Source organism: Varanus komodoensis, unplaced genomic scaffold (assembly GCF_004798865.1).
Source record: "Varanus komodoensis strain SLA01 unplaced genomic scaffold, ASM479886v1 scaffold16, whole genome shotgun sequence".
Taxonomy (NCBI): domain Eukaryota; kingdom Metazoa; phylum Chordata; class Lepidosauria; order Squamata; family Varanidae; genus Varanus; species Varanus komodoensis.
In genome coordinates this window covers 26,159,089-26,184,552 of record NW_025335468.1, presented here as the reverse complement: position 1 = coordinate 26,184,552, position 25,464 = coordinate 26,159,089, and the positions used below count along the sequence as shown (strand labels likewise).

Below are 25,464 nucleotides of genomic sequence, written 5' to 3'. Positions count from 1 at the left end.
ACCACCAACACAACAACATTTAGGCTAGAATGCTGAAAGCCAAATTAATTGTGTGTGTGTGGATATTTTCTTATCCTGCATCTAATGGGGGAAAATGAAGTAAATAGCATTTTGTAGATGATGTTAAAAAGCCATCTATATTCCTAAAAGCCATCTTCAAAATTCTATAGACCACTGAAATGGAATACATTGCCCTGAAGAAGTGTATATTTCAGTACTTTTTGTTTTTCTCCTCACTGTCATCTAAATAAGACTTTGATTAGCTATTGCTATTAGCCTATTGGTTGAATCTATATTGAAATTTTTAGGGTTTCTCTGTGAGACTTCTGAATAGACATACATAAGATTGCTCTGTTTTGTTTTGTGACATTTTAAGTCTTATGCATCTCTGGGAATGATCACAGAAGGAAAAGCATCTTCCAAAATTATTTTTGTCTGTTTAGATCTGCAAGGGAGTCCTTTGCCAATTTCTTGAGTTGACAGATACAAAGTAAGCAGCCTTCCTGGTTGTTGCACTAAAACTCTAAACTTCCTGTGATTAAATCCATCTTTGGACACTTTTAGACAGAAAGAGAAAATGTTTCTTTTTCAGAAATTTGATAGATCATTTGGGTAGAGTCTTGTAATTTCCAATGCAGAAGAATCTGTGGCCCTGCATATGTTTCAACCTACAACTCCCATCAGCCTGAACTGGAACAGCGACAGTGTGGGAGTTGTAGGGCAAAACATCTGCTGGGTCACAAGTTGCCCAACCTTGCTGCAGGTATGGACAGAAGGTAGATCTTCAGGTGGCTCCTGCAGAAGGACCTCCATAGATAATTTAAGGTTCAGGTAGGTGTATATGGGAGGAGTCATGTATACCCTTTTTCATTTCCTTTTAACTCTCTCCATACATCTTTCAAATCAGTTACAATTACCATTTTAGTCAAAACTGTAGTACTATATCATCTTTCTTCTTTACTAGGGTTTTATCTTTCACTTTATCTATTACCATGTTGAAATCTCTAGCCACTATTACTGAGCCTTTTCTTATACCTTCCAATTCTTTAAATGCTTTTATTCATTTGGTGAATAAACATTAATTAATTGTCTCAATTCTCAGTTGGTGCAGTGGGTAACAGTCAGGGCTTTTATGTTTGTGTCAGCCCGGTCCTGTGAACTGGCAGGCTGCCCTATTCTGTACCAACTGATGTTTCTGAACTGTTTTCAGGGGCAGCCTCACATAAAGTTCATTACAACAGTTGAAATATGAGTTCACCACAGCATGGATTAATATTGGTAGGTTCTACCTGTTCAGGTAGGGTCAGAGCTGGTATATCAGCTGTAATAGATAAAAGGTGCTCCTGGCCACAGATGTGCTACAGGGACAACTCTGGGTCCAGAGGCTCCACACTTTGTCCTTTAGAGAAATGCCAGGACAAGGGAAATATCTTCCCCCTGGACAGTAGTGCTTCCATCTTGTCTGGATTAAGCCTCAGTTTATTAGACTTCATCCAGTCCATCATTCCACTCAGACATTGGTTCAGAGTCAACAGTGCCTCACCTGGATTAGATGTAAATGAGAAGTACAGCGAGTGTCATCAGCCCATTGATACCATGGTTGATGATATCCAAAGGTCCAGGAGAACCAGAAGGGACACACCTTCCCATCTTTCTCCCGGCAGAGTCATCCCACAGGGTAACCAAGACAGTTTCTTTCCCAAAATCACAGAGCGACCTGGGTTTCAACAGGAGCACTAACCATATCTGCCTGAAAATCCCTCAGAGCCCTTTGGATACCCTGTAGATCCATCAGATTCTGAGGTTGGACTGTTCTCATGGGTCCCCCACTTGCAAAGAGAAAGACTAGTCAAAAGTCTAAATGTCAGGAAGAAGTGATCCGCACATGACAAAGGGGTTAATGTCAAGCCCCTCACTTCCAGATCACCGTTGTCTGCCCAGTTGGAAAAACCAGGTTGAGAGTGGAACCTTCTTCATGTGTTGTGCCAGTGACATGCTGACAGCCCCATGACTGTCATGGTGGCTGTGAGCTCCTGAGTCAGCCCAGATAAAGTAGTCTTGAAATGGAATCTGGAGTTCAGCTTTCTGTCCTGCTCTGCCTTGGGGGTTGAGTCATAGTTCATAGATGTATGATTAAATCCGGAAGCAATTGGTAGAAAAGTATTGCATCTGTATAAATGTAGATAAAGAAGGCCCTTTCTGTACATTGAAGGCAAATTAAATTAATGTACTGTGGAGGGCAGCTGATATTAACACAGGGGGAAAATGTGTATAAATAGCATTAGCACTAATTTAGTATTGTTTAGTATGTATAAATTAATTAGTATTAGTGCTGATTTAAGATTCAGATTTTTATTGCTTTTGGTCTGCTTCAATAGTGAATATACTTTCTATTTCAGGTCATAATTTTTGTGCACAAGGACACAGATGTGGCGAAAATTCGGAGTGCAGAAATTGGAACACACGAGCTACTTGCGAATGCAAAAGTGGTTATATCTCCGTCCAAGGGGACTCTGCCTATTGTGAAGGTAAATAATATGTTCTGCAAAGTAACTTGATTGTAATCTAGTGAGAAATACTCTGTTAAAACAAAGGCAGAGCAGAGTGTCTCATTATGAGTTCAGTCTTCATGGTAACATAAATGATAATATCCTCATTTGATTTTATATCTAGAAAGTTCCGATGACCCAGACAGATGGAAAGTTCATTGTGAATATCCCAAGTGACTGACTTGCTTCTTAGCATGTTAAAGCATAATCTTTCTGGCTATGATTGTCTTCATAATAAAAATTTCAGCTATGCCGCTGCTTAGTCTGATGGCAGGAATGATATACTGGACATTAGTGATCTTTCTCAGCTGAAGACCAAATCAATAACTGCTGAGAATGGTATAGGGGCTGTAAAAGAAAGTTCTCTCTTAATATTAAGTTGATTGAAGACCTATATTTGTGGTCCAAATGTTTAGATGCTTAGCTGTTGCAAAAAGCATTTCAGTGCTTTGCACACAATCCTGTTGGATTACATACTAGTGAATTTACCTGTGACATTGTCCTGCTTGAGCATCTCTTGTTTTTCCTGGCTTTCCTTGGACAAGCTGAATTACCTAATAAAGCTCAGTTTTGTGTGGTGATAACAAACTCGTATTGGGATAACATCAGTCATGTTCTTCCAACACTGAAGTCCAAAGTCTGTTTTAATACTAATGAAACAAGGCTCACTTAGCTTTGCCCTCCTCTGGTCCCCTGTCTAGAGTGATCTTCACTGTATCACTGCTGAGTAGCTTAAATAGTTTGAGTCATATTATTTGGTAAGAGAATGGGAAACACCCACTAGGTACTAAGGTATGAGTAGTGCAATCAGATAAGAAGGATGCTATTTCTGTTGTCCCTACCTTTGGTTTGGCTGAAGAAAGTTTCTCTTCCATATTGCATCCTCTCTGTCCCTTGATCAGAATAGATGACTGTCCGTTTCCAATTTGCTTCTAAGAATAATGATCAAAGATATTATTCTCCAAAAGCCAAAAATGGTTTTGATACCATGACATTCTAAAGTTTGGATTCAGTTCATGGCTTGAAAATATTGTGAGCTACAACATTTTCCCCTGGATTTTAAAGAATTCAAGGAAAAGTACAAGCATAAAAGAGAAGAAACCCCAAAGAGAAATAGGTTAAGACCCAAAACATATACCACTGTCAGAGTACAGTTGAGGCCTTCTCTCTCTATTATTTGGCCTTGAGAGTTGCTTTAGTAGATGTGGGAGACAGAGGAAGCATGAATGGTCCAGCTATCATAACTCTTGGGTAGCATCCTGGCATTGGAACAGAGGACAAAGAGACAGCTAGTTCAGGAAAATGAAGAGCATTGGACCCTGATAATTGGAGGCTTTCACATGGCCCTTGAACTAGGGACCCTTCAGCTTGGTCTGTTACTTGGATGATGCTTTGTCAGACTCATCCAAAGCACTCTTAAAAGGAATATAAGGTCCTAGTTGACTTCTGGGGTCTTATATTGGAGCAACTTGTCTGTTTGGAGATCCTTCAACTCCAACCTGATCTGCTATGTGATACCTGGACAAGAATGACTACAGATCAGTCCCCACTTCTTCCCAAATCTCTTATTTCATGAGTGCTCATCATCATAAGATAGGACACATGTTTCATCTCCTGTCTTCTAGGTCATGTTCAAGGGAAATAATTTGTTATATCCTATCTGGTAGTGTCCATCCATCCATCCATGCAGGCATCTTTATATGGTAATAGAGATAATGTGCATTTTCCTAAATTACATGGAGGCCTGTGTTATGTCATTTGCTCGGTCACTTTGGTAGATCATCTGAAATGACCCTTGTTGAATACTTATCCTTTTCTGTTTTAACATATAAAGGATAAATATTATTGATTACATAGGAAGCACAACACCTTCTAAGTCTTTTGTATTGTACATGTATTAATATGAAAAACCGGCATAAAAAGCAATCATTTTGCCTTTTTTGTTTGTTTATAACATTTATTTCTACTCAGTTACACAGCAGTGAACAGTAAAAAGACAGTGGGGTTTTTTTTTTTTTTCATTTTATGAGCTGCGCCTTCATAAGTCTTTTCCTTGCTTGAAGATGCTTTCTTGAAAATTATATCTGAACTTCATTCCTTTGTCCTATATCTGAGAAGAGATGACATAGCTGACAAGTTATTAAGAACATGCAGAATCAGGGGAAAAAGGACGGTTCAAGATTTATGGGCATCTGCTCAGCTTAGCTGGTGTGAAATATGATTGTCTCCTATAAGCATGTGGACAAAGAATGACCGCTGTATTCATTTATTTAAAGTTTTTGTATTCCGCTCACTGTATATGAGCTAAAGGTGTTCTAATTGCAACAACAATAAAAATTACACTATTGCCAGCCCCTTCCAGTGTAGCTAGAATTGACCCCCAAATTCCATAGTCAGAATAAATCCAAAGAAAAATTGGAACTTAAGTTAATCATGACTTAATTTGAGTAGCATTCATTTCAATAAGTCTACTCTAAGTATGAGATACCTTAAATTTTACTCACAGCTTGAATCAACCCATTTGAATGAATACTAGTTGCTCATGGTATAACCTGAGTGAGGACAATGAATTAAGAAAACTCTCTGTACAGCAGAAGTTGTGAACAAAAAAAAATGTTCTATAGCTGCTGCAATGACTCCTTACAAATCAATAGAAGTTAAGTCTTTTTGGTGGCAGGAGTTTAGTATATCTTCTTTTCTACTGAGTATTTTTCCTTGCCGTCCACTCCCACTTTTTAATTTAATGTATGTATTTTCCCTTGAGCATGCAAAACATTTTGAAGACCATTTTCCCTGGATTTTGTCTAACCTGACTGTGACTTTTCTAATGCATTTTCTCCACAGCGGTATGGGAAAGCTTTGGTGAATTATATTGGCTAGAAATTATCAGCTGGAGTGGAAGGCAAAAGTTAAGAACTTAGCTACACAAATTAGATGAAGTTTCAGCTAACTGCTAAACTCATTGTCACAAACTATTTGCTTTTTTCAAAATCACACTTATTTAGGGGCACCTAAAAGTTATTAGCTGACCACCGAAGAATTGAGGCCTTTGAATTGTGCTGGCAGAGACTCCTGCGAGTCCCTTGGATAGCAAAGTGATCAAACTGGTCAGTCCTAGACGAGATCAGCCTTGACTGCTCTTTAGAAGGCCAGATCCTGAAGATGAAACTCAAATACTTTGGCCACCTAATGAGAAGGAAGGACTGCCTGGAGAAGAGCCTAATGCTGGGAGCAATAGATGTCAAAAGAAGAAGGGGACGGCAGAGAATGAGGTGGCTAGATGGAGTCACTGAAGCAGCTTAAGTGGACTCCAGGGGATGGTGGAGGACAGGAAGGCCTGGAGGAATGTTGTCCATGGGGTTGCGATGGGTCGGACACAACTTCGCGACTAACAACAACAACAACAAAAGTTATTAGTACACTCATAGGGGAGAGTTAAACAGAAACTACCCCTGGATAGTCATTCAACTGGGAGTGGTTGTGGGAATATGGAGAAGGAGCACCATGTAGCCCTTTCAAGCACTTTGCAGTCAGCCATGAATCCAGCCTTCCCCTGTCTAATGTCATCCAGGCGTTTCCAATTTCCACTCCCAAAAGTCCTCACCTTGTGCCTAAAACATCTGGAGAGCACCAGGTTAAAGAAAGCTGCTTTAGTTCATAGCATATCCCATGTAGCAGTGCCCACTTTGTGATCCCCTATTTTTGTTTTTAATAATTGAAAAAAAGTCAAAAGTGGCCTCAGGCATTCTTACCACTACTCAGTGCTGTTTCAGCCCCATTTCCCAGTGAATGTATTAATCAGGGTGTGTTATGTTGAGCCCTCCTGTGAAATGTTCCTTTATGTCTAGGAGGACTCCAGTTCTGTTTCACAGCTGGTGGGAAAGAAGGAGGCGGAGGGAGAGTGGATTGAAGCATCACTGGGATATCAGACATAAATTCTCCATTATGTCTTGCTGCCCTGGAACTGTTAAAGCAGATTCAGTTATCCATTTGTCCAGGTGTTGTGCTACAGGCCCCCAAATAAATAGACATAGGGATTTTATTTGCTTTTCACACTGAACCAATGACATGGGAAGCTGTTGCCTGAGTGTTTCCTTTTGTGACTGTATTTGGGATTTATTTGAGGTCTCACAGAAGTATAACGGATGCCATTATAAACTGAAAACAACTATATCTCCATAAATGATCTCAGAGACAAGGAAACCAAGGATAATTAGTATACCTAATTCTGTGTTCATCTGAATATTCTTCAATTGTTTAAAAGGGGCAGAACTAGAAATAGCATTTCATAGTGGTTCTTTTGAGATCTAGCATATCTTTGAAAACTTGCATCATAATTCAGAACATGCTGGATTATTTTCTTTCCTACACAATTTGAACATTTCATGGATTTAAAAAATGCTTCTTAAACTATGTTGTTGTCGTGCCTGAGGCCCCGACAGAGGCAGCACCTCACGAGGAGGTCTTGTGCTTGGGACCCTGTACCCAAATGTCAATCCCACACCCTAGCTTGCGGATGGCTGAGCAGATAGCTGTACCTCCTTCTGACCCTCCGCCCATTGAGCAAACTCCCGAGCCTCCGTCAAAGCAAGATTGCTCCAAGGGAAAAGACACTATGAGTTCTGCTCAGGGGGAGTCTGAGCAGACTGCTGCAGCCCCTCCTGATGTTGAGCTTCCTGAGCATGACACAGGAGATGCAGGGGGTGGGATAGATTTTTCTCCAATCAGCCTATTTTGAGAAGATGGGAACAAAGGCAAGCTTTATTACGCCTCAGAGAGGAAAGGTGGGGCCAAGATAGCTAATCCTGGGAGAGCCTTCACTAAAGGATTAGCATCTGCATTGCAAAGACCTCAACAGTAGAGCTTATCTGTAGAGTTGTAAATCTTGTAGATAAGTAGCAATAAAAGACTTTAGTTTTATTGCTGTGAAGTGTGGGTTGTTTATACGTTGAGCCAGACCTCAACAGTTGTCATCTGTTATCTGGCTGCTGACTTTTTATACTCCACAGTGGTGATCACTTTGCTCCAAGATTTAAAACAAAACTGGGCAGAAGGTGTTCACGGAATCCTCTCCTGCAATTCCTTCCCACCAGAAGTTTTAAATATTCCCCACCCCACACACACACTGGCTAGAATTTGAAAGGGCAGAGAGCCCACAAGTGTGGAAGTGAAAGCCAGTGATGTGTAGTGGTTAAGAGCATTGGACTGGGAGTCTGGTGATCTGGGTTCTAGTCCCTGCTCAGCTATGAAGCCAGATGGGTGATTTTGGGCCAGTCACAGAATTTCAGCCAACCTACCTCACAGGGTTGTTGTTTTGGGGATAAGATGGAAAGCAGATGATGTAAGCTGCTTTGAGTTTTTAAAGAGAAAGGCGGGATATAAATATAATAAATAGATAGCTGAAATAAAATAAACAAGTGTGGGGTATTTTCAGGAGAGTACTTGTAGGAGAATAAATCCCATTCAGAACTGATCCCCTTTAAGAGGCATCACAGCTTAAGCAGCCTCTCCCCCAGTGTCACCATGGCAAGCAAACTGACAGTCTTCCAAAGCCATGTTTTAGTTTTGTTTCTTTTTGTTTTTTGGTTTGGGAGATCCAATTACAGATTCCAGGAGAGTAACATGTCTTTTGGGCTGACATTACAAGCTTTTGAGCCACAGCAAATTGTCAATAAACTGGAAGGGGTCTACTTTTCATGTAGAAGGGAGACTTGAATCACAACATTGCAGTGTCTTTCCAGTCTTTAAGATGAGTGCTTTTGTTCAGGGCTGCAGCCAGCTTGGAAGGGGAGGGCACTTCTGTTTTCCTCCATCTTGGCTGTTTGCTGTCATATATAGAGAGCTGCCAGTCCCAAACCCAAACATTTGATAGGGGGAAGAAAGAGGAAAAAAAGATAATTTGCTTGCCAGTTCTTCTCAAATATCCTTCCGTAGTGCCAGTTTGTTTATTTGTTTTTCAAACATCGTGACAGGCATCCCCTCAGCAACACCCAGAATACTATTATTTCTTAGAAGCACAAGCTTGTCAATTCCTTTGTTTCTCCTACCCTTCATTTTCCTTTGTTGTTGTTTTGAACTGACACCCTAATGTTCCATGTTTGAACTACTCTCAGCCATAAATGTGAAGTGTAATCCTCTACATCTTTATTCAAAAGCAAGACACACTGAGTTTTGCTGTGATGCATCTAGGACTTCTTAATTGATCAATTCTCTCTAGCCCTATGTAGTTATTTAAATAATTTACTTCTATTTAAAGTGAATCTATACAAATCAGTGGTTCTCCTCAAAGTGAATATATCTACATATAACCCCATGATTTTAATTTTTGTACAAGCTTATGCTAATGTTACATACCTAGGGAGTTCGCTGAGTATGTAAAAACAACATCTTATTTCTAGCTGTCTGGTATCTTTGAGTTTAGCTTTAGCTTGCTTTGGAGGGAATAATACTTGAAGAAGGGCATTTTGAAGGTTTTTAAAAACCACTTATTCCCAGAGTCCAGTTAAAAATATGCACCATGTTAAACCATCCCTTTCAGATGGCTGTGCAGTTGCATCTTGAATGCTGCTAGTGTGGGAGAGCCCACAATCTCCCAAGATCATTGGTTGCATTCTCATACTGCTCTAACAATCAGGAATTTTTTCCAGATATCTAGCTGGATCCTGGCTTCCTGTAACTGGAGCCTGTCATTCCATTTCCTGCACTCTGGGATGATCCTCTCCTTTGTAACACCCTTTCACAAACATACAAAACATATGGATAACAAACATACAAAACCAAAGATCCTCATGTTCTCAGGCTACTCTGCGTGGTAACTGATGACAATCAGACAAACAGGGATCTCATAAGACCTCAATTAACCGTGGAAAACCTGTCAGTTTGTCCTCTCCATTCAGGCTTGAAAAAGCATGCAACACTTTCTATCTAGATGTTCATGTTCCTGTATTATACATCTAGCATAATTACCTGGTTCGCACTGACCACAGATTATTTCAAATAAATCTCCTTGGGGCACACCAGGTGGAAATCAGGAGGGGATAGATGCCTCTTCCATTCAAAACCGATCATCTTCCCTTGCAAATGCCCCATGCCACAAATCTCTTCAGTTAACAAACTTGGGGTTAGGACTACACATTTGCCTCTAGACAGCATAGAATTGGCTCATTTTAGACATTGGATAATATTTTAGCATCTTCTTTCCCTTCTCTTGGATTAACTGTTATGGTGACACTAAACCTTGTAGCAAGGATGAACATCTGAAATATGTCTGAAATAAATGTAAAATATAAGAACTGTCAAGCTGCAAAAGAACAGTGAGCAGTTCAATTCCTCCCTGCTTCCTCCTACCTACCAGCCGTGAACAGTGTCATACTCTTAACAGGGGCCTAAGAAAAGGCAAACAAGAAGGAAAGAGACAGCAAGCCGCAGAATGAGCAGGGAGCCGCCAGCCAGGCCAAATTACTTTCAAGCAGAAATTAAGGAAATTGTTTGTGTTGGTCAGCTTGCTCATGTGATCTATTTCAGCCTCTTCCTATATTTGCACTTTACATTATGTAAATGTACTCCAGAAAATAGAAGTATTTATGACTCTCTACTGGTATTGTCTGCACAGGCCTGTATGCAGGCACAGAAGACAGCATGGGTTTCCATACAAGCCCTGACTGAACTCTAAAGTTTCCAACCTTCCAACCTTGCAGGAGAAAGGTGTTTTGCATGAGTTTAGTATTAGGGTTCCTGATTGTTTGGAAGCTTCTACTCACATTCTAACAAATGCAAGTATAAGGAAATACCTATTTGCATAAGCAAATGCAACTGTCCTGGTAAGAAGGTCAGGAAAGGAAGGAAGCAGATGCTGGGGCAGAGCAGGGCCTTTGTGTAGGGAGGAATGAGAATTTCAATTGTGTTCACAGATCATACAAACATTTGAAGATAGCAGAATGTGTTTGTCCCTCAATGTCCTTTTTCAGGCCCACTGTAGTCTCTACACTGTGACACAATTGATGATCTGCTTGACTTAGGAAGACAACTACAGTGGGACCTTGGCTCACAAACTTAATACGTTCCAGGACTCTGGTTGTGAGCCGAATTGGTCGTGAGCCAAGTTACATTTCCCCATAAGGTTCAATGTAAATAAGGTTAATCTGTTCTGTAACCATTTTTTTAAATCAGAAAAATGTGAAGGAAAGTGACAACAACAAAGATCGCGGCCATCTCCCCCCACCCCATTCACTCTGAGCACAAACGCAGCCATCTCCCTACCCATCAGCACAACCGAGATAGTGCCTGACATCCCTGCACGTGCCATCATCCCAATGCACTGGGAGTGGGGAAGAGATGGGCGCAATTGCAGGCACTGTGGGAAAGAGAGATGGGCGCGAATGGAGCACTCTGGGGGACGGAGAGACGGGTGCGAATGGGGAGTGCTGGGGGAGGGAGAGATGGGTGTGATCTCGGCCATCTCCCCACCCAGCATGATTTTCCCATGAAAGAGGGAGGCACTTGTCTTTCCTGTAGGAGCACGCCTGTGATCACACACATCTTGTCTCTTGAACGCAACTGCGATTGTGGCCATTTCCCCACTCGGGGTGGGGGGGTGGGGAGATGGCTGTGATCTTGGTCACCACCCAATGTGGAGTTCGCAACCCACGTCAAAATTTTCATGAAATTTTTGTTCGTGACCCGATTTGGTTGTGAACCAAGGCGTTTGTGAGCTGAGTTACCACTGTACATGTTCCTGCTGACTCTGCTTGTATAAGATCAAAGAGGAGAGAGTATATTTTTCATCTTGCTTAGCTTATACTGACTCGGACAACCGTGCTTGCAACCCCATGTTCTCTCTTCAGGTGAGATTATTACTCTCTGTGAAGTTCATCAGATCTGTGAATTCTTGGCCTCTGTGTGATAGCCTGGAACATTCATCCAGTTTGGTTTTCTTGAAGGAGATATAATATGTCTTAGAGGCATGGCTGGAGAATGACTGGTGTCTTGGGACTTCTTTCTGTCTAAATGTGCATATGACTACTCCGTAAGCGTAGCATTAGTTACATTTAGGGATATTTTGTTACCCCAAAGATGTGTCAGGCAAGTGCTGCTTATGAAAGGAATGAAAAGACAGAGTTCTGTCTGCATTTTCTCCCTAAGAGGTTTAAATCAGCCTAAGAACTGCTTTCAGCAAGTACAGGTAATTTAAGACTTAAGCTTTCCTGAGACTATGCATAACAATAAAATCTGCATAACAATAGTTAGCCTATTGACCTTTTCTCTGCATAACAATAGTTTGGCCTACATACTTTAAATGGCCATAAAAAGCTTTCCCTCAAAGGCTTTTAATTCTGCTTGCTGGAGGTTTTACCTCAGACTCTTGGCTTTCAAACGAGACTGAGATGTCTTGTACTTAACTTTGATAGCCAATGCGGTTATAGTGGTGAATAGTCCTGCACTACTCAGGGATCTGGACTCTAGTCTGTAGTCAGCCACATAGCCCACTATGACAATCTGGGCTAGTCACTGGCTCTCATCCTAACCTACCTCACAGGATTGTTGTGCAGATAAAATGGACAGGAGGTGACCTTTTTAAGCAACCTTGTGACAGAATCTTGGTTTTCAGTTTGTGAGGAAATGAAGACTCGGGTCTGTGGGGAAGATCAAACTTTTGAACCTCTGTAGCTTTATTGATCGCTGGCCCAGTACCTGCAGTCACTAATGATAATGCATTACCTGGCAGAGGCAAACTCAACTACCAAATCACAGCCCATGTGCAGACACTTTTAAAACCTGCTGGTCACATACACCAATACTGTGTTTTGTTTACAGATAATGTTGGTATAGTAGGACACCATTGTTTCTGTTTTTCTGCAGCTGATGAGAACACAGGTATTTATTCAATGATAGTATTATCCCCCAGCAGCTTCTTAGTCCAGCTAAGAATGCCATATTCTTAAGGCAACAGCAATGCTAAACAGTAACCTGGCTTGGAAAGCTGGTGCCTTCTGAGAAAGGGCTGTGGGTTTGATGGTTTTATAACACAAAGGCATATATAAGCAACCCTTTTCTGCCAGGATTTATCTGAATTTCCCCAACACTTGGAAGAGGAAGAAAGGCAAGATATAAGAATAATGTGATAACAACAATAAAAAGAATTTTGTTTGGCATCACAAAAATACCCAGTGGACCCTGAGTGTGTTTTAGTTTGTAAAAAGAAAACTGTATAAGGCAGGAGGTTTATATTTGGGGACTTTTTTGTCTAGGCAATTTTTGACAATGCCCTAGAAAGATTACTTATGTGTAATTTATGCCACAGTATGTGAGCTGGATGAATTACTTATGTGTAAATTACGCAACAGAACATGAGCTCCCAAGATAGAGGGTAAATTAAACTGCTTATCTACTCACATAATTCTCTTGACTGCTGTGTTGAGTAATATGACTCAGATTCTGTGCTTTCAGTTCCTCCAAATATCTTGATCCTTTTCCCCACCTTTTCCCTGTATTTTTTCTGTTCTTGCATTTTTTGCATTTATTATTTGCAGTAAATCGCCTTTTCATTTCTGTTTTTCTGCTTCATCCTTTCTTTCACCTCATGACTCTTTTGTATGGGGATATGACATAGTGTTGTGCTAATAGTTCCTAATATTTTGCCTTCATATTGGTACAGTTTTTAAATGTATTCCAGCAAAGACTCAAACAAAAAAGTGAATGTATCTTAGCAAACCCTTTGTTAAAGTACTTCCAGAAGGATGCAGAGAGGGCAATGAGATTTATCTACTTTGGACTTCAAAGACAAAGGCAAACTTTTATGTTGATCTGTCTTGTTGTTGCAGGGAAAACTGTATGTTACATGGAGATCTGTACATGGTTTTTTTTGTTAGAAAAGGGGAATGGTACTGCATTTGCTCTAGTGGTGTCAAAGATTTTCTCAGGGCAGAAGGAAGATTTGGACTTGAAAAAGTTCAGGGAAATGGGTAAATAATTTCTCTCCAAATGCTACCATTTCAAGCAAATTCCAGCCATTCTCCAATAGCTACCTTTTAGATTGTACAAGAAGATTTTTCGATGGAGATAAAGTTGCAACATCCAATCACAGATTTACTTCTTAATATGTGGTTAGGACCAACATTCCAAACTTCTGAATTAAACCAAATTCTTCATAAAGTGGAAGGTGTCCAGTTTTCACATGCATGAGAATTGAAAATATGAGTTAATGGTTTTCTATGTAAAGTAATCTTGGATAACTGCCTGTTTCAAGAACGTTTGCTTAGAAGCCCTTTTTATTTTCAGTTTCAGATTTTTCCCATTACGTTTTGTTGTTTGCAAAACAAACAAATGGACGAATTCTCTTTAGCAGGTATCCTGTGCTTACAGGCTGATTACCCGAGCCCATCACCCTTTAGGAAAGTTGCACTGTTCTGTATGAACCAGGGAGAAGCATTTCAATATGTTCAAGTGGTGGAAAGCTGGCATTTCAGAGTTGTGAGCAGCAGGTATCAGAGATCGACTTCCCTTGGCCACCAGTCGCTAACAGTGCTACTGCACAGATCTCTGTGCAAGTGCTGCGCTTGCCTCTGATCCACCCTTTCCTTCCATGTATCAGAGACTTCCATAAGCCCCACAGGAGCCTTTGAAGGCACCAACAGCTCAGGAGGTTTCTGTTCTGTCCCTTTTGTCTAATCACATATTCTTCCTCCGCAATAACTGCTGGATGTGGCAGCTGCGTCTCCCAAACCATCTGACTTGCAGAATGCTGTGTGTTTTCAAGATGGTTTGTTTGCCCGAATTCTCTGATTGTCTTCTAAGGGACCCCTCTTATTACTATTTCTGCACGATTGCCTGTTTCCCTCCCGGTATGCTCAGTGGGATATTTGTGGTGCCCAAACACATTGATCATGAAGGAAACAGACATATAACCATTCCTACCTATTATAGTCTGCAAAATTTTTGCAATGCCAGTTACATAATGAAATAATTTGAGAAGTGGGTCAGATCTTCCTAGTTCGCTCCTCAGCTTGTTTTGATCTTTACATGTCAGTCAGGGAAGTGTGCGCATATGTAATGCCACAGGAACATAAGGAAAGCCTGGCTGGGCCAGACCAGTGGTCCATCCTACTCAGCACTTCATTCACATGGTGGCAAACCAGCTGCCCACAGGATCTGCCAAGCAAGATGGGTACACAAATTCTGCCTACCAAAGCTTGTCAGTAAATGGAGTACGCAGGCAGGCTGCCTCTAGTAATGGAGGTAGCCACATAACCAAGACTATTACCCACTGATAGCCTTCTTCATTTACTGGTCCAATCCTCTTTTATAGCCATCCAGAGTAGTGGCCATCACTTCTTCCTGTGGCAGTGAATTCCATAGTTTAATTATATGGGATGAAGAAGTACTTCGTTTTATTTGTGCCAGATCTTCCACCAATTGGCTTCATGGGAAGTTCCCAGATCTTGATATTATGGAAGAGGAGAAAAATGTTTCCCTCTTCACATTCTACACACCATCATCTTCGGCTGATCTATCAGCTGCATCCTTACCTGGACGAGCACTGCCTAGCAACAGTGACACATGCTCTGGTAACCTCCCAGTTGGGCTATTGTAATGTGCTCTACATGGGGCTGCCCTTGAAGACAGTCTGGATACTTCAGTTGGTTCAGAACAGAGCTGCCAGATTGCTGTCAGGGGCTGGTCGTTATTCTCATATAACAACGGTCCTCTATCAGCTTCACTGGCTTCCAATTGAAGCCTGGGCCCAATTTAAGGTGCTGGTATTGACCTATAAAGCCCTAAATGGCTTGGGACCAGGATACCTAAAGGAACATCTTTTTTCCTACATGCCCGACCACCCCTTAAGATCTGCAGCAGAGGCCCTGCTCCAGGAACCCTCCTTGAAGGAGGTTAGGAGAGAACACACTCAGAGGAAAGCCGTCTCTGCAGTGGCGCCCCGGCTATGGGATGCACTCCCCAGAGAGGTCTGCCTGGAGCTGACGTTATATGCTTTTCAGTGCCAGGTCAAGACCTTTTTATTTTTCTGTAATTTTAATGTCTAATATTTTAACTATGTTTTATGCTCAGCCGTAGATTATTTTGTATTATTTGGATATTTATGTATTTATTGGATTTTGACTTGTAAGCCGTCCAGAGACCCACAACATATTGGACGGGGTAAAAATACCCACGTAAATAAATTCTGCACACCCTGCATAAGTTTGAACACCTCAGTCATGTCTCTCCTTACTCACCCTTTTCTACAGCTAACGCTGTAGCCTTTCCTGATTAGAGAGTTGCTGCAACTTGTTGATCATTTATGTTGCCATTCTCTGTACTTTTTTCCAACTCAATAATGTTCTTTTTCTGGAACCACAACCAGAATTGTACACTTCTATGTGTGGCTGAATGAAAGATTTGTACAAAGCAGTTTTATTTTCAGCTCCTTTTCTAATAGTGGATAACGTGGAGTTTGCTTTTTCACAGCAGCTGCACACTGGGCGGCATTTTTAGGAAGCTGTCCACCATGGCCCCAAGATCCCTTTCTTGATCAGTCACTGCTAGCTCACATTCCATCAGCCTAGACTTGAAGTTGGGATCCCTCACCAACCAACAAGGGCTTACCCTTGCTTGCATTGAACTAAAATTGCCATTTTGAAGCCCATTCTCCCAGCTAGGAGAGATCCCTACAGAGCTCTTCACAATTCGTTTTGGTTTTAACCACTGTAAAAAATTTGGCATCATCAGCAAACTTGACTACTAATTGATTACTCCTCATTCCAGATGGGCCATGAATAAGATGAAGAACATTGGTAGTAAATAACCAATGTCTCTAATGATCTATGTGTCTAAAGATCGAACCTGTCACTACCAGCAGCCCTCCACTCCCTGGAGGCACATCATTGGCGCAAGGAGACAAATGCCAATCTTGCAAGGAATGGGTCTTTTCTAAGGGAACATTTCCCCATTCCTCCAAATGATTCCATCCTTGCCTGAGGCCCTCATTTTCTATGACATCAGGAGCTGTCACCAGGAGTTGGGACCCTGCTGTTTGGTCCTGAACAGTTTCATCAGCCAACCTCACTGTCTGTCTATCCTTCCCCAGGTCAGCAACCTTTCCTCCAAAGAACAAACTTGTTCCTTGAGAGCTAGGAGCATTTTACACCAGGCACACACCCGCAACTTCTGTCCAGATGGCAGAGAGTCACACATGTGGCATTCAGAGTGATATGTTGGAAAGTTCCCATACCTCTGTTGACTTTCTACATTTATCACTTGGTTTAATTGGGCTGGTTCACCTGGAAAACCAGGGAAATAAGATTTTTATTTTATCTCTGTATTGCTGGTGGGTTTGCTTTTAGCTATTCCATCTTCTGACTAAGAGAAGGGAGCGTCCTTCTGCAAAACTACCCTGAGCCCTTACCTTGATTGTTGGCTGTCACTTTGCTCCTAGGGGCTCTTCACGTGCAGAGAGCAGGCTCCTTCATACATCTACCTTCTTGTATAGCTCTAGGGGGGATAGCCCAACTGCTGCTGCCACCAATCTGACTGGAGGGCCTTGTCTGAAAGGGAAAGGAGGCTGGGTCTGCCTGGTCTGCCCCTGGCTTCATGTGATTGGGAATGTATGCTAATAGGTAACTGCCCCACCCCGGGAGTGGAGATGTTCTACTCAGTGGAGAGCACAATAGTGAATGGGTCCTTGTATTTTGGAAGGCTGAACTCTTTTGTGTGTGAATTCACATTAAGTGATAATTTGGACTTCCAAATTTGGGATTCTCTGTTTCTGAACTAATTTGTAAGCTTGTCTATACTGTAAAAACTTGACCCTACACTCAGCCCACAGTGAAGTTAGTCTTCACTTTATAAGCAGTTTCTTCCACAAACTATGCCTGCATGGTGGCTCTTTTCCTTCCTGGGTTTAGTTTAAAACTTGACTCCCTACTGGAGCAAGGATGCAGAAGCATCAATTTTTTTTTTTTTTTGATGAAGAACATTTTTTAAATTGTTACCAGCAATTGTAATGTTTTGTCTGATATTTTGTGGTTGTTGCATGTTGCTTAGGGAGCCCTATCAGGTTTATAGTGGCCCACTGGGATTCCACTCTGGAATTTTGCTACCATGTATAAGTACCTTTGTCCTGTTTTCAAATACTAGTATATGAGTTTGGGATGATTACCTGGAGTAATTAATATAGATATAGAATAATATAGATATAGACATGAGAGATGGAAATCAGTAAATCACACTTACAGTACCTTCTCCTCACTCAGTTGCTCAACCCACTTGTAGACAGATGCTGCATCACTGGGGTTCCTTTAACATGCATCCTAGAAACTGTGTCCTGGCTAGGTGTGTAGCCTAACCTGGTGTGAGAATTCGTTTTAATTTAACCATTTGTTTTTCATTCTTTTCATGTGGAAATGCTTAAAAGCAACAATATATTGGAAACCAAGAATAGTATGTTAGAGTTATTATTTTTTTTCCAATTTTAAGGTAGTCTAGTAATGCTAGAGTCTATATAAACATTTATTTTTAACACTGGCTTTATAAAGCAAAGGAGCAATCCTGTGGCTTCCCAACAGTTCAGGGGTTGGGTGGGATAGGATTATTTTGGAGACACAGGAGCACCTCAGAGAGGAAAGAAAAGGGGCTTGTGACAGGCCAGGGTTTATACTTACTAGCACTCCAACCTCTTTCTCTCCCTCTTCCTCACACGTTGTCTAGAGAGCCGAAAATGGCCACCTGGATAAAATGCAAGGCACAGAGGTGGTAGACATCACTGCTGCTGCGCCTCACTCTGGTATTAGTTGTATGCCAGCTTTTGTGTTTAGGCACTTACCTGCCTCTAGGACAGGTAGGATGGGATTGCACCCTAAATGGATCAGCCCTGTAGGCTAGACAATGTTTGTAGTTGCTGGGTGGAATACTGACAAGGCTTCTAATTAGAAAGCCCATACTGAAAGCCACTCTGCACCCCTTTTGCATGCCTATCTGGGCTCTTATATGAGAAAATGAGGAGTTAATAAAAGTACATATTAAAGAAACTTATGCCTGTTATTGACTTTATTTCTTAATAAGAAGGCTCAACGATGGTTACTATCTGCAAATTGCTGTTTTAGTTGGAGTGTTTCTTTTCTTCTTTGATTCATATTTGAGGGAGAATAGAAATAGGACGTAAATTAGAGGATTAATTTGAAACCTCTTAGATGTATTTGGTTTCTGGATGACTGGATCAGAGTCCTTGTCTTGAAAGGTCAATTGTTTATATAGTATTCTTTGCTGCTGGGCAAAGGTAAAAGCAACATTTCCTGTTTATTTACTGCTTAAATCTTTTCTCTCTCTAAATAAATCACTGGATTATGGGCATGGAATTGTATTCAATAAGTTGTCTTTTAACAGACATTCTTGGATAAAAATCTTTAATTTCCTTTTAGAGAAATACTCACAGTCAAGTAATGCACAATTAGTGGTGTTCTGTACTATTTTTATTCCTAAACAATAATGCTTCATTCTGCTTAACTGCACATTTAATTGGTAATAATTTTAATTATATTCTTGCTTGAGAACTGATTGAGAAAAATGTATGGCATTAATTTTGATCTCTTTACCTCCGAATCAACCATTTCAACTGAAAAACATTTTCCTCTGGTGTAGGTCAACATGAGCATGAAAAGGAATTTGATGTCTTTAGATCAGTTTCAGCTGGAAATGGAATCCCACTTGTCGCTCTGCGTTGGTGGTGGGCATTAATTGATGGGCAGCCTTTCAAAGGGCCAGCAAAAGTAGTTTCTTAAATACCACACTCCTTATGCTGGCACTGAAATTGTCTAATCATGTCATCGTCTAAATGGTCCTTCTGGTTTATTCTGTTCTTTTCCTATTTTCTTTTGTATCATTCCAAAAAATGATATCAAAAGAAACCTTTGGCCCAATTAGTCCATTTGCTTCTTTTTCCATATAATTCATGAAAAAGGAGCCATTTATTATGTCAGATCATTGATTCATCTATTTGAATATTATCTCTTCCAGTACTTCCCAGAGAGCTTTAGCTATTGGGCTGTATAAATACATAAGAAATACATACCTAATTTGATTGGCACCAGATCTTCAATTTCTTAAATAGTGGTTCTTCCTAGCCTATCATTTCAGATGCATTTAATTGGCAATACCAGAGATGAATTTAGAAACATCTACATGCAAAGCCTTTGGTCTTCTACTAAGATACAGGCTGCTACATAGACCCTACTGTCCTGAAACTACTTTTTTATTAGGCAGAGATTCCATTGTCACACACGATGAGTGATTTTTCAGCAATTCAGCCACTTTTTTGATCAGGAGCAATTTAATTTCTTAGAGTGAACTCTAATGTTGCATGAGAAAAGCTCATTTCCTTTTCTCTTCCTTTCATGATCATTCTAGTAGCCTTACCTGAAAAAGGACATTACTGAGTCCAAAGAGTACAGAGAAGGGCAACAGAAATCATCAAGTAACTCCCCTTTGTGGCTACAACAACTAGGACTGATTAGTTTAGAAAAGTGGAAAGGAGAGATATGATAGAGGTGTTCAAAGTATGCATAATATAGAGAAACTGGAAAGGCAGACATTTTTCTCCCTCTTCCATAATACTAGAAATTGGGGTCACCACATAAAGCTGATTAGTGGGAGATTCGAGACAGATAAAGGGAAGTATTTCTTCTCACAATATATAGTTAAACTATGGAATTTGATGCCGTGGAAAGGAGTGATGGCTGCTGATCTGGATGGCTTTAAAAGGGGATTGGACTGATTCATGAAGGAAGAGGCTATCGGTGGCTACTAGCCTTACTGCTATGAGAAACTGGAGTGCTACCAATGTTGGACTGGATGGACCAATGGTCTGGTCCAGCATGACTTTTCTTATGTTCTTAATCTCCTTTAATCCATGAAAAGTCTTTCCAGAAGGTTACGAGGACTTATAAAACACAATGAAATGATTCTTTCCATTCTACAGTGTGAGTGACTGGGGCTGTAGTGCCCGAAGCCAAGTTTTTGACCACTGTAGTTGCTGATAATGCCAGTAAAGAAAAACAATCAATATTAGGCAGCACCAAGAAGTGAAATCTTGGCAGTATCATCTTGGGGGATGTGCTTGATTAATCAAATCAAGTATATATTTCAATTAATTTGTAGGCTGTTTCTTTCCCTCTAAAAGGATCATATAGCATATATGTTAGAGAACTGAACTCACAGACATTTTGCCCATGCATTTTCTCTGTTGCAAAGTGGTGCTGGGAGGTTGCAATTTGAAATAAGGAAGTGATGTGCTGGAAGAGTGTGTTTAATCCTTCCAGGAATCATTTCCTTTTAATGGCAACCCCATCCTACTCAATCCATTTTATCCCAATCTTATGTTCTTGCAGCATGCCTGTAATAGTAAGTTATTATTATTATTCAGCAATAATATTATTATTTACGAATCCAGAATAACAAACTTGACCTGTCCTGTCTTAGGGCTAAACTATATGCTATGGCAAGTAGATAGCAGGTGGTTGATCCTTGGTATTTCTTTATTTTAGTATGAATGTGCAGTATCCCATTTGGGATAAGGTCCAGAGTGACTGGCTGGGGGAGGCTTCAACCCTCCCACCCATTGTTTCTCCCACAGAAGTATTGCTCCCCACTGACATAGTGCCAGTCAATGTTTTTCTTTTGTCCCTGCAATGAGACTTGGATGCATGGGGTCTGGTCAGAAAAAGTGGCTGGCTGGGAAGGCTTAAACCCCGTTTTCAGGGTCCCAGTCTAGATTAGATGCTTATCCTAAATATTAGCAAAATCTTTATAGTATTGATCATAAAATTACTCCCACACCCGCCCCCCAAAAAACAAGGATTGGGTAACCTACATGGTGAACTGTGGGAATACTGTGGACATAATATATCTTGATTCAGCAAAACTTTTGACAAAGTTCCCCATGATTAGCAAACTAGCTCAAAGTGGGCTAGAACAAACAACTATTGGTGAAGCCGCAGTTGGCTACCGAATCAGACTCAGAAGTGGTTCATCAATGGCACCTTCTCAGACTGGGCTACCACAGGGTTCAGTTATAAGATCAGTGTTCTTCAACATTTGTATTAATGATTTGGGTGAGAAGGTGCAGGGAATCTTATTGGATTTGTGGATGACACAAAATTGGGTGAGATAGCTAATACCCTGGAAGACAGAAACAATGTCCAGGGATATCTTCATAGGTTGTAGTACTGGATTGAAAGCAACAGAAGAAATTTGACAGAGACAAATGCCAAGTTTTGCTCCTAGGCAAAAGGAACCAAATGCATCGACTGTGTATAACAGAGCAGTTAATGTAACACATGCCCTCTGGAATTGCCTCACCATATAAATTTCTTCAGTTCTTATCTTCAGACATCTGCTCAAGTTTTGCTTCTTCATGCGGACTTTTGCCAAGTGGAGACCTAGTCACCACTGCTTTATCAACATATCAAACAGTGATTATGTCATTATGCTCTTATTTTCAAATGTTGTCCTTTGTACCAATTTTTGTTAACCATATTTATAATTCACCAGAATGCAGTATATAAGTATAGGTAAAAAATAACAAAAATGCCTGACCAGAATAAGTGAACCATCAATTGCAAAAGTTTTTCAAAATAGTATTAATATGAATGCAAATTGGATACAAGTTAGACAAATTGGAATGGCTATAGAATGCATTTGGAAGCTTATTAGTAAAATTATAATGAGAACATTAAGAAGTTTTATATTAAAATTAGTTACAGTGAATGAGTAAGGATATGATAAGGATATTAAACAGTTACAAACCAAAGGGGAAAATAAGACAGAATCAGAAATCACAGTCAATTATCATCTTAGATTTTCATATCATTAAATGAATAGCAGCTATTAATGCCTACATCATAACTGGTCTTCAGAAATCCGTGAAAGCTTAATCATGCTTTCTTTGTTTTTCCAAATATATTTTAATGACAGGAGTATCAAAAATGCAGATAATAGGTATTAGTATGCATACATTTTCAGTGGTGGCCAGTTTCATTTTTACAGATTATATTCAACCTTGTAGGAGTCATATTAATAATGAATGATATTTCAGTGATTTTCTGCTGTGCTTAAACAGGAAAATAGAACAGGGCCTTTTGTAAATACAAATAATCAGTCCTGTCCTAGTAAATATACTTGCAGAATATTTTCCCACTTTCCCTTAAAATTGCTCCTTTTGGATTCCTCAGAGGTCAACATAAGAGTTCATGTTTTAGATAATCAGCTTTTCTATATGCTGCCTTTCTGCCAATGCACTGAATGTACTTTACAATGTAGAAATAATGGCATTCAAGCTAATAGACACAACAAAAAATGGGAAATAAGAGATTGGAAGGAAACAGGAAAGCCAGAGAATTCAGTCGCCGATTATTGCATATGACTATGCCAACATATTAGGTAGATATGCATGTTTTGTATCCTAGATGTAAAAGATTATTTGTCAATCACTCTCATATTAAAAATAAGCCCTGGTACACATAGGATTTTAGCTACTGTGAACCCAAGCAACCAAATTTCATATAATGGGGATTTTGTTGTGTAATCATCTGGAATTGCAACATGAAAATACCTGACATTAATTAAGATTAGATTTTACAGCAATTTGTTTTACTTTTGATGCATTACAGAGAAACTTTATTGTAAACTATCCCAAAAAGTCAAAGTGGTGGACAGGATAAAAAAGTTTTAAATAAATAAAATAAATAAATAAACTTCAGGCTGTGCAATATTCTAAATGCAGAAAAACTTAAGAGCAAATCTATACATTACATGGACTGAGAGAGTGGCATTCTGGTCTGTAAGCATTGCATTCTTTTAATTTTTCCTCACAGAAATTCTCCCTGAATTTTTTTTTGGGGGGGGGGAGTGGGTCCAAAGGGCAAAAGATGGAGGTGTAGCCTACAATGTGACAGCAGGAGCTGTTCCCATGGTAATCGTGCACAGAGATCCCCCCGCGCCCATCCCTAACCCTTTGGGTGCAGTTAGACATGTCTGCTCATGTGGTCATTTGCACATGTGTTTGTCTGCAGTCCAGGAATAAGCTTCAGAGGCATCTTAGGGTTCTTTTGATGTTTATGATTCTTTGGGGTGCTCCCTGTCAAATCAGAAGATAAAGCAGATGGGTTGATCTTGAACCTTCAAAATCAACCAACCACCCTCTGAAGCCAACTCTAGTACTAATGGTGTTGCTTGGCATGGGTTGCCGTTATGCTATGATGGTCCTTTCCTGTGCCCGCTGCCAGTTGAACTGTGATTGTTTACTCATATGTTCATACAAAAATGCCCTGGAGCTTCTGATGTCTCTGAAGGTTTAATATTATGGCTTTTGGAATCTGGGCCTCAGCAGCAGGCAAGCAGCCGTCCAATGCCCAGGAAGTCAGACTGCTCCATCACTGCAGCTGCTGCCATCTTCCTCCTTGTCATCCGGGCAGGCCATCTGGCATACAGAAGTATCATGGCCAAACACACAGGCTACACAGCATTCCACTGATTTTTTAAAAAATATTTGCTTTGACTAGCACAATCAAGCATTGCCTTTGGTGAAAAATTCAGCCAGTGATTCTATAAAGACCACTAATTGCCTTCATTAGCAAAGTCCTCCATCCAAGAAAGTATCTGATTCGTTCAGAGAGGTGCTACTGAATATAAAATTTCTTTTTTCTTTAAAAGTGCAAATGGGGCTCAGAGGTTCAGGCCAGCCAGGTACTCTGGCACTTTGCCAGCTGGGCTAGTTGGGTTATGATAAGGAGGAACCGACCTCTATTAGTGGTTTTGGGTAGGCAGAAGTTTCAGAGATACAATGGCGGTGGGTGGTTGAAGCTTGGCAGTGGCTTTGGTGGTAGTAAACAGCCAACTTCACCTTCAGTAAGCAATGCCAGTGAGGGAATAGAAGGCAAATGAAGGATTGGGGACCTCAGCAGGCAGGTGGGTATCTTCTGCAGGCTGGTTGCAATGCTTCAGTGATGGCATGGACCCAGCTTAATGATAGGAAACAGGTGCAGGAGTGGGATTCATGTGCTTTCCTTGGCTCAGCTTGCCAAACTCTGGTCTACTTTCTCTCTGCCTTTTGTCTACATTATACTGAGCATTTCCATAGGCATCCAGCAGGAAGTGAGTCCATGCATATCCGTGAGGCTGGCTTGCAAACATTCCACCAGTGTGTCCATCATGCATGCAGAGTTCTGCTGTGTACACATAACTTGTGGGCTTTGTGTACTTTGTGCAAAGAAAGTGTTAGCATTCCTGAGTGTCTGCAGGTACGATCTTGGCTCTACTCACTTCCTAGCCTGGGGATGAGCATGGGAAAGAAGTCCAGCAAGGGCCAGAGAGTCAGATCCTGGCCTGATCTTCACATTCCTACTTAATGATACAAAGTTGATTCTAAACTGAATGCCTATCTTTCCTGCCAAACCAAAAGGAGCTGCTTCCACCTTCATAAGTTTTGCTGCTTATCAGCTTGTCAGATGCTTCTCAACTGGTCTGCCTTTGTAACCTGACATTGAGAGAATGGATTAATGATGTTTGGTCCATCCCCTCCCATATTGGCTTCTTCATTAAAATTTCCTTCAGAGCTATCTTATTCTTAGTGACTGCTTGGCTTATTTCTGGGTTTGCTGGCCTTGGCAAATGAACTGAGAATTCCAGTCCTTCTTTCTCCACTTCTTAATTAGAATCCAAATCAATAACCTTTGACGGATGTATTATTGGAGAAATAGGCCAAATCCTTAAAAGTATGATATGACCTCATCAAAAGATAAATATTTTTCAAACAAAAGTGAGCCTTTTCTTTTGTGTTCATCTATTGTGGATTCCCAGAATGATATCATCCTTACCTTTCCCCTGTTTTTCTAAAAGTGCTTAGATTTTCTAAAATGTTTAATGTAATGAC

General features: G+C 40.5%; 1 protein-coding gene across 1 annotated transcript in view; it reads left to right on the top strand.

The window, feature by feature from the left end:
- NELL1 (neural EGFL like 1) overlaps positions 1-25,464 on the top strand; it is a 521,924-nt gene that overhangs the window by 197,150 nt on the left and 299,310 nt on the right. Inside the window, exon 12 of the mRNA XM_044426038.1 lies at positions 2,400-2,528. Coding sequence (XP_044281973.1) covers positions 2,400-2,528 — 129 coding nt within the window. The remainder of the gene's footprint in view (positions 1-2,399; positions 2,529-25,464) is intronic.